General features: G+C 36.6%; 1 protein-coding gene across 7 annotated transcripts in view; it reads left to right on the top strand.

Annotated features, from left to right (window-relative positions):
• The window catches only part of BRWD3 (bromodomain and WD repeat domain containing 3), a 219,229-nt gene that overhangs the window by 71,212 nt on the left and 132,742 nt on the right, over window positions 1–15,275 (top strand). For all 7 annotated transcript variants that reach the window (XM_042975142.1, XM_042975143.1, XM_042975144.1 and 4 more), the window contains 3 exons: window positions 3,128–3,228; window positions 3,752–3,822; window positions 4,785–4,885. In XM_042975142.1, coding sequence (XP_042831076.1) covers window positions 3,128–3,228; window positions 3,752–3,822; window positions 4,785–4,885 — 273 coding nt within the window. The remainder of the gene's footprint in view (window positions 1–3,127; window positions 3,229–3,751; window positions 3,823–4,784; window positions 4,886–15,275) is intronic.

Raw genomic sequence — 15,275 nt, 5'->3', positions numbered from 1 at the left:
ATCTTTATCATTTCTATTACGTTTCAAATAGTTATCATCTATGACCCAGATTATTGAAGCACATTTCCAACTGATCTTCCTGCTTCTACCCTTCCCTCTTTCTTGCCCCAGTCTAACCTCTGCCATAGCAGGCTGTGTGATTTTAAAATGGAAGTTAAATCACGTCACTGGTACTCAGAACCCTCAGTAGTTCCAAACTCAGTGTTAAAGTTGAAGCCTTTACAATTACCCATATTGTAAGGCCTACATTCTCAGCCCCTTGCTCTCTTTGACCTCATCTTCTACTAGTTTTCTGTTCTCATTCTGCTTTAGCTGCTGCTATGCACTCTGCTTTGTTAGACCACTCTGCCTCCAATTCTGCCTTTGCTCTGTTTCATGTCTCTGGAACGGAATGGTCTTCCTTAGATAGTCACATGGCTTATTCCTTCACTTTCTTTGCACTTTGTGTAAATTTCTCTTTCTCAGGGACTTTCTCTGACCACTTTACCACTCTAAAATTGTAAATTGTTCCCTGAACCAGCACTCTTTATCTCCCCTTAATTTTATTTTTTTCCATAGTAATCAGTACCATTTAGTGTGAATTCTATATACTATACTCTTTGCTAATTGACTGTCTCCATTAACATCATGGTGTATTTTCCTTTCAGATTTTTTTTTAAACAAAACAGATATAAAATGATATGATGTTAATAGAGGTTGCCTCTGGGTGGTGGGATTATTTTAAAAAAATCTTATGTCTTTATTTTATTTTGAAAGACAGACAGAATGCAAGCAGGGGGAGGGGCAGAGAAAGGGAGACACAGAATCCGAAGCAGACTCCAGGCTCTGAGCTGTCAGCACAGAGCCCAGTGCGGAGCTCAAACTCAGACTGTGCGATCATGACCTGAGCTGAAGTCAGACGCTTAACCGACTGAGCCACCCAGGTGCCCCTGGGTGGTGGGATTATGAGTAGCTTTTATTGTTTCTCTATATTTACTAAATTTACTTTAATAATGATGTATTAATTTATATTCAGAAGTGTACATATCTTATTTGTATAATCTCTAACATGATTTATTATTTAAAAACAATCCAATTAGGGAACATTAATAGGCCAGATCCACCTTTGTGATTGATGAATGTATTTAAATATAATGGTGATAATAAAAGTTTTAGTGTTTTTTTCAAACTTAATACAATTATACTCTTTTATATTTACTTGTCTTATTTGCATATATCAGAGATCAGCAAATTCATGGATCTGATAGTAAATATTTTAGGTTTTGCAGACTGTGTGGTCTCTGTCATACCTACTTAACTCTGCAGGCCAAAAGCAGCTATAGGCAGTGTAAGGTGACTTTGTCCAATAAAGCTTTATTTACAGTAACAGGCAGCAAGTTGGATTTGGCATGTGTGTTGTAATTTGCAGACTCCTGCTGTAAATTGTGGATTAAGTTTTCAATTGCAAGTTTCTTTATCTCAGAAAGGAAAATATAGGCATGATACCTGAGTACTGGTTCTTTACTGTATATCAACTGTTAATGGATAACATTAATTGATAATCTTTGTTTGATTTAAATTCTCTAGTCTTGGTAGAAGTTCTGTGTTTCCTGTCAAGAAAACTAGATAAATGAATTCTAATATCTATAATGATCATTTTCTTTAGATTTGAGTCAAAATTTATTCAGATCCTTAATATTCATCTTAGTGGTGTTGATTTATCTGTATTTGGGATTTTTTAAACAAAATTTTTAATGTTTATTTATTTTTGAGACAGAGAGAGACAGGGTATGAATGGGGGAGGGTCAGAGAGAGAGGGAGACACAGAATCAGAAGCAGGCTCCAGGCTCTGAGCCATCACCAGCCCAGAGCCCGACGCGGGGCTCGAACTCATGGACCGTGAGATCGTGACCTGAGCTGAAGTCGGACGCTTAACCGACTGAACCACCCAGGTGCCCCTGTATTTGGGATTTTTAAAACTCATGGCATGCAGAGACCCTGGTTTGATTTCCAACTTTTTTCTGTATCTCAGGCATCAGGAGCCCAGTGGCTCTTCCCTTATCTGATTCTCTTCTGAGGATGTGTAAAATACTGAGAGTCAGAGCCTGAGAATCCTTCATGATAAGGCCATCCATGGTTCATCTAGGGTAGTAGTCGTCCTTTAAATTGGCAACTTAAGTATATTTTTTAATCTATTTTGTCCACAATGATACAGATATTTGACCTATTATACATTTTCTATTAAAAAAAATGAAAATGATTTAAATTTTAAAAGGACAACATTTATATCATACATTATTGCAGTTGGAGTTTAAAATAAAATGATAAGAGCAAAATATTTAGATATAACTTCCTAATCATTGATTTTAGATTGATTTCTGATGCCATATTCATATGAGCTATAAAAATTCCATAATTTTTTGCTATATAAGTATATATTTAGTAGACTTATAATGGCTTACTAGTAATCACCTTGTAATATTTTTCTCCATTAAAAGTAATGAAATAATCTTAAACTGTGATGTTCAGTAATTTTAAAATAATTATTTATTTATTTTTAAAAATTTTATTTAAAAAAAAATTTTTTTTTTAATGTTTATTTTTGAGACAGAGAGAGACAAAGCATGAACGGGGGAGGATCAGAGAGAGGGAGACACAGAATCTGAAACAGGCTTCAGGCTCTGAGCTGTCAGCACAGAGCCCAATGCGGGGCCCGAACTCACGGACCGCGAGATCATGACCTGGGCCGAAGTCGGCCGCTCAACCAACTGAGCCACCCAGGCGCCCTAAAATTTTATTTTTTTAAAGTAATCTCTACATTCAATATGGAGCTTGAACTCGCCCTGAGATCAAGAGTTGCATGCTCTACTGACTGAAGCATCCAGGCACCCCTAAAAATAATTGTTTTTAAGCTAATATATTTTATCCTAAATTTGATGACTTTTTTCTACAATTTCTTGATATTGTAAATTTTTGTAAGGTATTCATTAATCTAGGAAATTTAAATAACTGATATCTTGAATGTGAAATTCTTAATTGAATTTATTTAAGGTATATCTATTAAAGTTATTTTAATTTTAGAAGATGCTGTGTTTAAAATAAGTTTGAACATGAAAGCTTTCTATTTGAATTAGAATTTTCTTTTTAGTTTTGTCCATCAACTAAAGGCACAACCAGATACCTCACTTCTACTGGTGCTGATGGAACAATCTGTTTCTGGCAATGGCATGTAAAAACAATGAAGTTTAGGTAAGTTTAGAATTGGGTTAGGAGTTTTGTGCAAAATCAAGCATGTCTCATTTTCTTTGTTATCTTGAGACGTTCTTAATAGTTGATTTATTTAAGTATGTAAGTCTGTGTGTGCATGTGTGTATATATACACATCTATACCTACTTCAATTAGATGTTAGAGATTCTAGAATAGAATTTTTATGAAACCAATGTTGGAGAGACTATTTAACTTATACACAAAATTTTTGCAGAGTGTTTGTTTCATTTATTACTCTGATAAGAAGACTTTGAACTTCTCTTTGTGGTAGTAAGTTACTTGGCAATTTCTTTGCAAAGCTATGATGATAATTCTGGTATCTTAAAGTATATTTGAAGTTTAAATGCATTTTTAACCTGAATGATGGGAATAGAACTTATTGACTACTTCAAATGTGTGTTTTATAATATTGATGTTAAATCTATAGATATCCAGCAGTGTGCAAAGATTCTTGCATGTTAAATGAACATGATGGAAAATAAAAATATCTTCCTTTTCTTTTAGAGATCGCCCAGTGAAATTTACTGAGAGATCTAGACCTGGAGTTCAGATATCTTGTTCATCTTTCAGTTCTGGTATGTGTAAAAATTCAAAGTTTTGAGTACCCAAAATATTAAATAATCCAGTTGTAAAAGATATATTTTTCAATTTTGTGGAGAAAAAAATGTATGTTTGTTAATGGAAACATAATAAACATAATAAAATAATAATATAACATAATAAACAAAATACAAAAAACAAAATAAACATAAAAAATGTGAACCATATGATACTATAGAGGGACACATGTAATAGCTTTGGAGTGTTTTTATTATTTGCTTATATGTTTTTATCTAACTCAGAATTTAGTTGGTAAAAAGTATACCCCTGCCACACACACAGTTCAACACTAAAATCCTGCCCTGACATTTCAGAAAAAATGTACTGTGGCTCCATATAGAAGAAACTTCTGCAGTATATAAACAGTGCTTTTCTATTACTATGCTAGTTCACCTTTTCTTTTACTGTAGTAAAATATAACAAAAACTTTACTATTTTAATAACCATTTTTAAGTGTACGGTTTTGTGGCATTGAGTATATTCACTTTGTTTTGGATACACTACCGCCATCTGTCTCTAGAATTTATTCATCATCCCAAAAGTGGTTTTTACATTCCACCTCTATAGCCCTGTAAAGACAATTGTAGCTATAGGTCATTTTATAAACAATTTTGGAGCATTATGTTTTCACATAAAATATAAAGAAATGAGTTCCTCAAGGCCCTGATCTTTAATGTTTATTATTCAAGGGCCTGTATTTAGTGTATAGTTGGTGGACTTTTGTTGGGTGAGTGGTATGTGTAGTTGTCCTTTAAATACTTCCCTTATTTCTCTTGAATTATACTTATTTTTCTCTGAGATATTGTTAATGGTGAGAAGATAACGTATTTCTTGAAGCCCTCTTACTAATATCAGGAGCATATAATTGAGAAGGCAGTTGGAAGGTTTTTAAAGTTCCTTGGTACAATGTTTGCTTGTTTGTTTTTTAATCCTCCAGGTGGTATGTTCATTACAACAGGTAGCACTGACCATGTGATTAGAATATATTATTTGGGTTCTGAGATCCCTGAGAAAATTGCTGAATTAGAATCACATACGGTAAGAACAAAATGAAAAACTTAAATATGTTGCTTTCTTATGTAACACCTGTGGAAAGTTGATTTTATTCTTTTCTAATTTGTACCTTAATTTAATATATAGGTGCTAAAATCTACACGGTAAGACATCTCTGTAATAATGAAGATAAGTGTGAAATTCTGGATTTACTATGGCCGCAGTATTTAAAATGAGTTCTGTTTGACTATATAGGAAAAGAAAAATATATTATAGTAATAGTTTATGAAAATCTTCTTTTATCCTGCTGTATTTAATTAATTGTATAAGCTATTTGTTACTTTAAAATCTACATACTTATTAAAAGACATATTGAAAGATGGTGGCATAGAAGGATCCTGAAATCACCTCCTCCAATGAACACAACAAAACTACAGCTGTAATGGAATAGTTCCCTCTGAAAAGGACCTGAAATCTAGCTAAACAGTGCTTCTACAACAAAAGATAAAAGGCCCACATCAAGATGGGTAGGAGGGGTAGAGACGTGTTCTTGCAAATAGCCCCACCCCAGGGCAGCAATCCACAGTTGGGACTGATCTCATAATATGGAGCTTATTCTTGAGGAGCAAGGTGTCTGTATCCCACATCAGGCAATCCAACCCTTGGGACCTGCACTGGAGAAATGAGCCCCCAAAGCATCTAGCCTTGAAAACCAGTGGGGCTTACTTCTAGGAGAACCATAGAGAATGAAAAATCCACCCCTAAAGGCTCTTATACAGATTCACTAGCCCTGGGACCCATCTCAAAAGCAACAGTTTGCAAGGCACCTAGACCCTATGTGAAGGAGACTCATTTGCTAATCTTAAAGCATCTGCTGGAGAGGCAAGAACCTGTTGGGACTCTCTCCTGGGATAGAAGTGGGTACCATTTTTGAATTCTCCTGCCTTGTTGGTCCTGGTGCAGATGGGTGCCATTGTTGAATCCCTCCTTTTTGTCTTTAAGTCTACTAGCTTCAATGGGAGCACCTTGCCCATGCACACTGCAGCTGTGGCCTATCCCACCACAGCCAGGTAGGCTGAGTACCCCACCCCATACCACATTCGAAACCTGCCTGGGCAGGGATGTGCAGCCCACACAGGAGATACCCCCTTGAGCACCTGGCTCTTGTGGCCCCAGGGGGTATTGCATTTTTGGACCTCATGGTTTTTTCGTTTTCTAAAGTGTATTTATTTATTTTGAGAAAGAGAACAAGCACAAGTGGGGAAGGGGCAGAAAGAGAGGGAAAGAGAGAATCCCAAGCAGGCCCCATGTTGTCAGCACAGAGCCTGATGCAGGGCTTGATCTCACAAACTCTGAGATTACGACCTGAGCTAAAGATCAAGAGTCAGAGGCTTAAGTGAGCTACCCAGGCACCCCTGTACTCCATGAATTTCAAGCAATTAGAGACAGTGTTTGGGAGTTAGCATTCCCAGGGTACTGTACAAACAGAAGACTGAAACTCACTTGCAGTCTTGATGTGAAAAAGGCCTATTTTCTTGTCCTGGGGCATGTCATACAACCAGAGGCTGCAGAAGTGCTCTCAGGGAACATGAGTAGGAATTTACCATATTAGTGCCCTCACTTGGCCCCATCATAGCTCGCTGATACCTCACAGAAAGAAGATTATACATATGTTTAAAGCTATGGTTTTTGCAACTTTACCTAGGGGACACCTCTGGAACTGGTCTGGAAATCAGCAGTGTTTACAATTGTGGACTCAAAGACTATGATTTGCATATCTTAAAAGATACTGCCTGACAATCTGGCTTACAATTAGCCTGAAACTAGGCACTGTCTGAGATCCCTCCCTTTAGAACAATGACAGGTCTTGGCATACCCTCAACAACTGGGACCTATGAAGAACAAATTGTTCTTATAGATAAGATAACTTATAGATAACCAAAAGCCAGGGTATGGTTGAATTGGTAAGGTTTATTTCCAATGCAAAGTCATACTATACAATTTCATTTATATGTGGAACCTAAAAAATTAAAAAGCAGAAAGAGACCCATAGATAGAAAAAAATTTGTGATTGCCAGAGGGGAGGGAAGTGAAATAATTGGCAAAATGGGTGAAGGGGAGTGGGAGATACAGGTTTCTAGTTATGGAATGAATAAGTCATGGGGGTAAAAAGTACAGCATAGAGAATATAGTCAGTCATATTGTAATAGTATTGTATGGTGACAGATGGTAGCAACACTTGTGGTGAACATAGTATAATGCATAAACCTGTCAAATCACTATGTTGTACACCTGAAATTAATATACAATAGTGTGTCAACTATAATAAAAAATTTTAAAAGGAGGAGAGGTAGCTATCTTATGTAATACATAGAAACAAACATGGAGTCAGACAAATTGAGGAGACAAGGTATATGTTCAGATGCAAGAACAAGAGAAGACATTAGAAAAAGCCCTTAATGAAATGGATATAAGTAATCTACCTGATGAAGAATTCAAAGTAATGGTCATAAATATGCTCAACAAACTCAGGAGAAGAATGGATGAACACAGTGAAAACTTCAACAAAGAGATATTAAACCATAAAGAAAGTAACAAAGAGAAGTCACAAAGCTGAAGAATACAATAGCTGAAGTGGTAAATATGCTAAGAGGTTCAACAACAGACTAGACAAAATAGAATGGATGAGTGACCTGCAAGACAGGGCACCAGAAATAACTGAGAACAGTGAAAGGAAAAGAAAATTAAAAAAATTAAGATAGTTTAAGGGACATAGGGGACTATGATAATAAAATCTGCATTATAGGGGGTCCTAAAAGGTCAGACAGAGATAAAAGGGTAGAAAACTTATTTTAAGAAATAATGGCTGAAAATTTTCCTAATCTAGGGAAGGAAACAGACAATCAGTTCCAGGAAGCCCACAGAGTTCCAAGTAAGAAAAAGCATTCAAATTAAAATGTTAAAAGTTAAAGAGAATCGTAAAAGAAGCAAGAGGAAAACAACTTGTTGCATATAAGGGAACCCCCATAAGACCATCGGCTGATTTTTCAACAAAAACATTGTAGGGCAGAAGTGAGTGGGGTGGTATATTCAAGATACTGAAAGGGGAAAAAAACATCTAACCAATAATTCTCTACCTGGTAATGTTATTAAGAATCAAAGGAGAGATAGAGTTTTCCAGACAAGCAAAAACTAAACCAATAAACCAGCCTCATAAGAAATATGAAAGAGAATTTCAGCTGAAAAGAAAAGGAATTAACTAGTAATGAGAAATCATGTGAAAGTAAAATATGACACTGATAAAGGCATATATATATATATTAAAGGTAGGGGATTAACTACATATAAAGCTAATAGGAAGATTAAAAGAAAAAATTAGTAAAATTAATCATATAATAATTAGTATAGGGATGCACAAAACAAGTTATTTATTAAATGCTTATCTTTTTAAAAAAAAAAAGTTTATCCATTTATTTTGAAAGAAAAAGAGAGCACATGACCACAAGTAGGGGAGGGGCAGAGACAGTGGGAGAGAGAGAATCCCAGTTAAGCTTCATGCTGTCAGCACAGAGCCCGATGTGGGGCTTATATCTCACAAACCATGAGATCATGACCTGAGCTGAAATCAACAGTCAGACGTTTAACCAGCAGAGCTACCCAAGCACCCCAAGATTTATTTATTTTTTAATTAAGTTTTTTTTAAGGTTTAAATTTCACTTACTTAACAAAGTGTTACATTACTTCAGCTGTACAATATAGTGATTCAACAATTCCATACATCACCCAGTGATCATCACAAGTACACTCCTTAATCCCCATTACCAATTTAACCCATCCCCCCAAAACCCATCTGGTAACCATCTGTTTGTTCTGTGTAAGTAAGAGTCTGTTTCTTGATTTGTCTCTCTCTCTTTTTTCCCTTTGCTTTTTTTTTTGCTTACTGAATTTCAACGATGAGTGAAATCATATGGTATTTGTCTTTCTCTGACTGACTTATTTCACTTAGCATTATACTCTCTAGCTCCATTCATATTGTTGCAGCATTATACTCTCTAGCTTCATTCATGTAATTGCAAATAGCAAGATTTCATTTTTTTATAACTGAATAATATTCCATTGTATATATATGCCCCTTCTTATTTATCCATTCATTAATTTATGGACATGTGGGCTGCTTCCATGTCTTGGCTATTGTCAAAACTGCTGCCATGAACATGAGTTCATGTAACTCTTTGAGTGTTTTTGTATTCTTTGGGTAATTACCCAGTAGTGCAATTGGATCATAGGAGAGTTCTATTTTTAAAGTTTTGTAAAGTTTATTTATTTTGAGAAAGAGAGCAGGAGAGGGGGAGATTGAGGATCCCAAACAGGCTCTGAGCTGTCAGCATGGAGCCAGACATGGGATTCAAACTCACAAACCTTGAGAGCTGACCTGAACTGAAACTGGCTGAGCCGCCCAGGTGCCCCTATTTTTAAGGTTATGAGGAATCTCCATATTGTTCCCCACAGTAGCTACACCAGTTTGCATCCCCACCAACAGTGTAATAGTGTTCCTTTTTCTCCACATCCTTGCCAATTCTTGACGTTTCTTGTGTTGTTGGTTTTAGCCATTAGGACAGGTGTGAGATGATACCTCATTGTAGTTTTAATTTGCATTTGCCTAATGGTAAATGATGATGAACATCTTTTCATGTGTCTATGGGCAATCTGTATGTCTTCTTTGGAAAAATGTCTGTTGATGCCTTGTGCTCATTTATTAACTGGAATATTTGTTTTTTTGGGTGTTGAGTTTTATAAGTTCCTTATGTATTTTGGATACTAAACTTTTATCAGAGATGTCATATGCAAATATCTTCTCCCATTTCATAGGTTGCCTTTTAGTTTTGTTGATGGTTTCCTTCACTGTGCAGAAGCTTTTTATTTTATGGAGTACCAATAGTTTATTTTGCTTTTGTTTCCCTTGCTTCAGGAGACATAGAAGAAGGTGGTTGCCATGGCCAATGTCACAAAGAGGTTAATGGCTGTGTAATCCTCTAGGATTTTTAAGGTTTTAGGTCACACATTTAGGTCTTTAATCCATTTTGAATTTATTTTTGTGTATGATGTAAGAAATTGGTATAGTTTCTTCCTTTTACAGTTTCTTCTTTTGCATATTGCCATCCAGTTTTACCAACTCCATTTGTTTTACAGGCTGTCTTTTTCCTGTTGGATACTTTCCTGCTTTTAAAAGATTAATTCACCATATACTTGTGGGTTTATTTCTGGGTTTTACATTCTGTTCATTGTTCTATATGTCCATTTTTGTGCCAGTACTATACTGTTTTGATCACTGTAGTGTTTTTTATTATTTTGTTGTTTTTAATTTTATATAGAATTTATTGTCAAATTGGTTTCCATACACCACCCAGTGCTCATCCCAACAGGTGCCCTCCTCAATGCCCATCACCCACTTTCCTCTCCCCCACCCCCATCAACCCTCAGTAGCACTCAGTATTTAAGAGTCTCTTATGGTTTGTCTCCTTCCCTCTCTGTAACTTTCCCCCCCCCTTACCCTCCCCGCTGGTCTTCGATTAAGTTTCTCAGGATCCAACTATGAGTGAAAAAGTGTGGTATCTGTCTTTCTCTGTATGACTTATTTCACTTAGCATAATACTCTCCAGTTCCATCCACATTGGTATAAAAGGCCATATTTCATTCTTTCTCATTGCCAAGTAGTATTCCATTGTATATATAAACCACAACTTCTTTATCCATTCATCAGTTGATGGACATTTAGGCTCTTTACATAATTTGGCTATTGTTGAAAGTGCTGCTATAAACATTGGGGTACAAGTGCCCCTATGCATCAGTACTCCTGTATCCCTTGGGCAAATTCCTAGCAGTGCTATTGCTGGGTCATAGGGTAGATCTATTTTTAATTTTTTGAGGAACCTCCCACTGTTTTCCAGAGCGGCTGCACCAGTTTGCATTCCCACCAACAGTGCAAGAGGGTTCCCATTTCTCCACATCCTCTCCAGCATCTGTAGTCTCCTGAATTGTTCATTTTAGCCACTCTGGCTGGTGTGATGTGAGATCTCAGTGTGGTTTTGATTTGTATTTCCCTGAGGAGGAGTGATGTTGAGCATCTTTTCATGTGCCTGTTGGCCATCTGGATGTCTTCTTTGGAGAAGTGTCTATTCATGTCTTCTGCCCATTTCTTCACAGAATTATTTGTTTTTCAGGTGTGAAGTTTGGTGAGTTCTTTATAGATTTTGGATACTAGCCCATTGATGTGTCATTTGCAAATACATTTTCCCATTTCGTCGGTTGCGTTTTAGTTTTGTTGAATGTTTCCTTTGCAGTGCAGAAGCTTTTTATCTTCATGAGGTCCCAATAGTTCATTTTTGGTTTTAATTCCTTTGCCTTTGGAGATGTGTCAAGTAAGAAATTGCTGCGGCTGTGGTCAGAGAGGTTTTTTCCTGATTTCTCCTCTAGGGTTTTGATGGTTTCCTGTCTCACATTCAGGTCCTTCATCCATTTTGACTTTATTTTTGTGAATGATGTAAGAAAGTGGTCTGGATTCATTCTTCTGAATATTGTTGTCCAGTTCTCCCAGCACCATTTGTTAAAGAGACTGTTTTTTCCATTGGATGTTCCTTCCTTGCTTTGTCAAAGACTACTTGACCATACTTTTGTGGTTCCAATTCTGGAGTCTCTATTCTATTCCATTGGTGTATGTGTCTGTTTTTGTGCAATTGCCATACTGCCTTATTGATTACAGCCTTGTAGTAGAGGCTGAAGGCTGGGATTGTGATGCCTCCCTCTTTGGTCTTCTTCTTCAATATTACTTTGGCTATTCAGGGCCTTTTGTGGTTCCATACAAATTTTAGGATTGCTTGTTCTAGCTTCGAGGAGAATGCTGGTGCAATTTTGACTGGGATTGCATTGAATGTGTAGATTGCTTTGGGTAGTATTGACATTTTGACAGTGTTTATTCTTCCAATCCATGAGCACAGAATGTTTTTGTATTTCTTTGTGTCTTCTTCAATTTCCTTCAAAAGCTTTCTATAGTTTTCAGCATACAGACCTTTTACATCTTTGGTTAGGTTGATTCCTAGGTATTTTATGATACTTGGTGCAATTGTTAATGGGATCAGTTTATTTGTCTTTCTGTTGCTTCATTATTAGTGTATAAGAATGTAACTGATTTCTGTACATTAATTTTGTATCCTGCGACTTTGCTGAATTCATGTATCAGTTCTAGCAGACTTTTGGTGGAGTCTATCAGGTTTTCCATGTATAATATCATGTCATCTGCAAAAAGTGAAAGCTTAACTTCATCTTTGCCAATTTTGATGCCTTTGATTTTCTTTTGTTGTCTGATTGCTGATGCTAGCACTTCCAACATTATGTTAAACAACAGCGGTGAGAGAAGACATCCCTGTCAAGTTCCTGATCTCAGGGGGAAGCTCTTAGTTTTTCTCCATTGAGGATGATAATTAGCTGTGGGCTTCTCATAAATGGCTTTTATGATGTTCAAGTATGTGCCTTCTATCCCGAATTTCTTGAGGGTTTTATCAAGAAATGATGCTGAATTTTGTCAAATGCTTTTTCTGCATCGATTGACATGATCATATGGTACGTATCTTTTCTTTTATTAATGTGATGTATCACATTGATTGATTTGCGAATAATGAGCCAGCCATGCAGCCCAGGAATGAATCCCACTTGATCATGGTGAATAATTCTTTTTATATGCTGTTGAATTCAATTTGCTAGTATCTTTTTTTTTTTTAATTTTTTTTTAACGTTTATTTATTTTTGAGACAGAGAGAGATAGAGCATGAGCAGGGGAGGGTCAGAGAGACACAGAATCTGAAACGGGCTCCAGGCTCTGAGCTGTCAGCACAGAGCCTGATGCGGGGCTCGAACTCACGGACTGTGAGATCATGACCTGAGCTGAAGTCGGCCGCTTAACCGACTGAGCCACCCAGGCGCCCCAATTTGCTAGTATCTTGTTGAGAATTTGTGCATCCATATTCATCAGGGATATTGGCCTGTGGTTCTCTTTTATTGCTGGGTCTCTGTCTGGTTTAGGAATCAAAGTAATGCTGGATTCATCGAATGAATCTGGAAGTTTTCCTTCCCTTTCTATTTTTTGGAACAGCTTGAGAAGGATAGGTATTATTTCTGCTTTAAATGTCTGGTAGAATTCCCTAGGGAAACCATCTGGTCCTGGATTCTTATTTGTTGGGAGATTTTTGATAACTGAATCAATTTCTTTATTGGTTATGGCTCTGTTCAAGTTTTCTATTTCTTCCTGTTTGAGTTTTGGAAGCGTGTGGGTGTTTAGGAATTTGTCCATTTCTTCCAGGTTGTCCAGTTTGTTGGCATATAAATCTTCATAGTATTCCCTGATAATTGCTTGTATTTCTGTGGGATTGGTTGTAATAAATCTATTTTCACTTGTGATTTCATCTCTTTGGGTAATCTCCCCTTTCTTTTTGAGAAGCCTGGCTAGAGCTTTATCAATTTTGTTTATTTTTTCAAAAAAAACAACTCTTGCTTTCATTAATCTTCTCTGCAGTTTTTTTAGATTGTATATTGTTTATTTTTGCTCTGATCTTTATTATTTCTCTTCTGCTGGGTTTGGGGTGTTTTTACTGTTCTGCTTCTAGTTCCTTTAGGTGTGTTATATTTTGTATTTGGGATTTTTCTTGTTTCTTGAAATAGGCCTGGATTGCAGTGTATTTTCCTCTCAGGACTGCCTTCGCCGCATCCCAATGCATTTGGATTGTTGTATTTTCATTTTCATGTGTTTCCATATATATTTTAATTAGTTCTCTAATTGCCTGGTTGACCAATTCATTCTTTAGTAGGGTGTTCTTTAACCTCCATGCTTTTGGACGTTTTCCAGACTTTTTCCTGTAGTTGATTTCAAGTTTCATAGCACTGTGGTCTGAAAGTGTGCATGGTATGATCTCAATTCTTTTATACTTATGAAGGGCCGTTTTGTGACCCAGTGTGTGATCTATCTTGGAGAATGTTCCATGTGCACTCGAGAAGAAAGTATATTCTGTTGCTTTGGGATGCAGTGTTCTAAATATATCTGTCAAGTCCATCTAATCCAGTATATCATTCAGGGCCCTTGTTTCTTTATTGGTTCCCTGTCTAGATGTTCTATCAATTGTTGTAAATGGAGTATTAAAGTCACCTTCAATTAACACATTCTTATCAATAAGGTTGCTTATGATTGTGGTTAATTGTTTTATGTATTTTGGGGCTCATGTATTTGGCACATAGGCATTTATAATTGTTAGCTCTTTCTGATGGATAGACCCTGTAATTATTGTATAATGCCCTTCTTCATCTCTTGTTACAGCTTTTAATTTAAAGTCTAGTTTGTCTGATATAAGTATGGCTACTCCAGCTTTCTTTTGGCTTCCAGTAGCATGATAGATAGTTCTCCATCCCCTCACTTCTAATCTGAAGGTGTCCTCAGGTCTAAAATGAGTCTCTTGCAGGCAGCAAATAGATGGGTCTTGTTTTTTTATCCATTCTGATACCCTATGTCTTTTGGTTGGCACATTTAGTCCATTTACGTTCAGTGTTATTATAGAAGATATGGGTTTAGAGTCGTGACGTCTGTAGGTTTCATGCTTGTAGCGATATCTCTGGTACTTTGTCTTGCAGGATCCCCCTTAGGATCTCTTGCAGGGCTGGTTTAGTGGTGATGAATTCCTTCAGTTTTGTTTGTTTGGGAAGACCTTTATCTCTCCTTCTATTCTAAATGATAGATTTGCTGGATAAAGGATTCTTGGCTGCATATTTTCTCTGTTCATCACATTGAAGATTTCCTGCCATTCCTTTCTGGCCTGCCACGTTTCAGTAGATAGGTCTGCTACCATCCTTACGTGTCTACTTTTGTATGTTAAGGCCCATTTATCCCTAGCTGCTTTCAGAATTCTCTCTTTTTATTTGTTTTGCCATTTTCACTAGATATATCGTGCAGAAGATTGATTCAAGTTACGTCCTAAGGGAGTTCTCTGTGTCTCTTGTATTTCAATGCCTTTTTCCTTCCCCAGGTCAGGGAAGTTCTCACCTATGATTTATTCAAGTACACACCTCCAGCCCCTTTCTCTTTCCCTTCTTGTGTAATTCCATGATACGGATATTGTTCCTTTTGATTGCATCACTTAGTTCTCCAATTCTCCCCTTGCACTCCTGGATTTTTTTATCTCTTTTTCTCAGCTTCCTCTTTTTCCATAATTTTATCTTCTAAGTCACCTGTTCTCCTCTCTGCCTCTTCAGTCCATGCTGTGGCTGCCTCCATTTTATTTTGAACCTCATTTATAGCATTTTTTAATTCCTCAGGATTGTTTTTTCAGTCCTTTGATCTCTGTAGAAATAGATTCTCTGCTTTCCTCTATGCTTTTTTCAAGCCCAGCAATTAATT

Source organism: Panthera tigris, chromosome X (genome assembly GCF_018350195.1).
Source record: "Panthera tigris isolate Pti1 chromosome X, P.tigris_Pti1_mat1.1, whole genome shotgun sequence".
Classification (NCBI taxonomy): Eukaryota; Metazoa; Chordata; class Mammalia; order Carnivora; family Felidae; genus Panthera; species Panthera tigris.
This window is presented reverse-complemented; position numbering and strand designations above follow the sequence as displayed.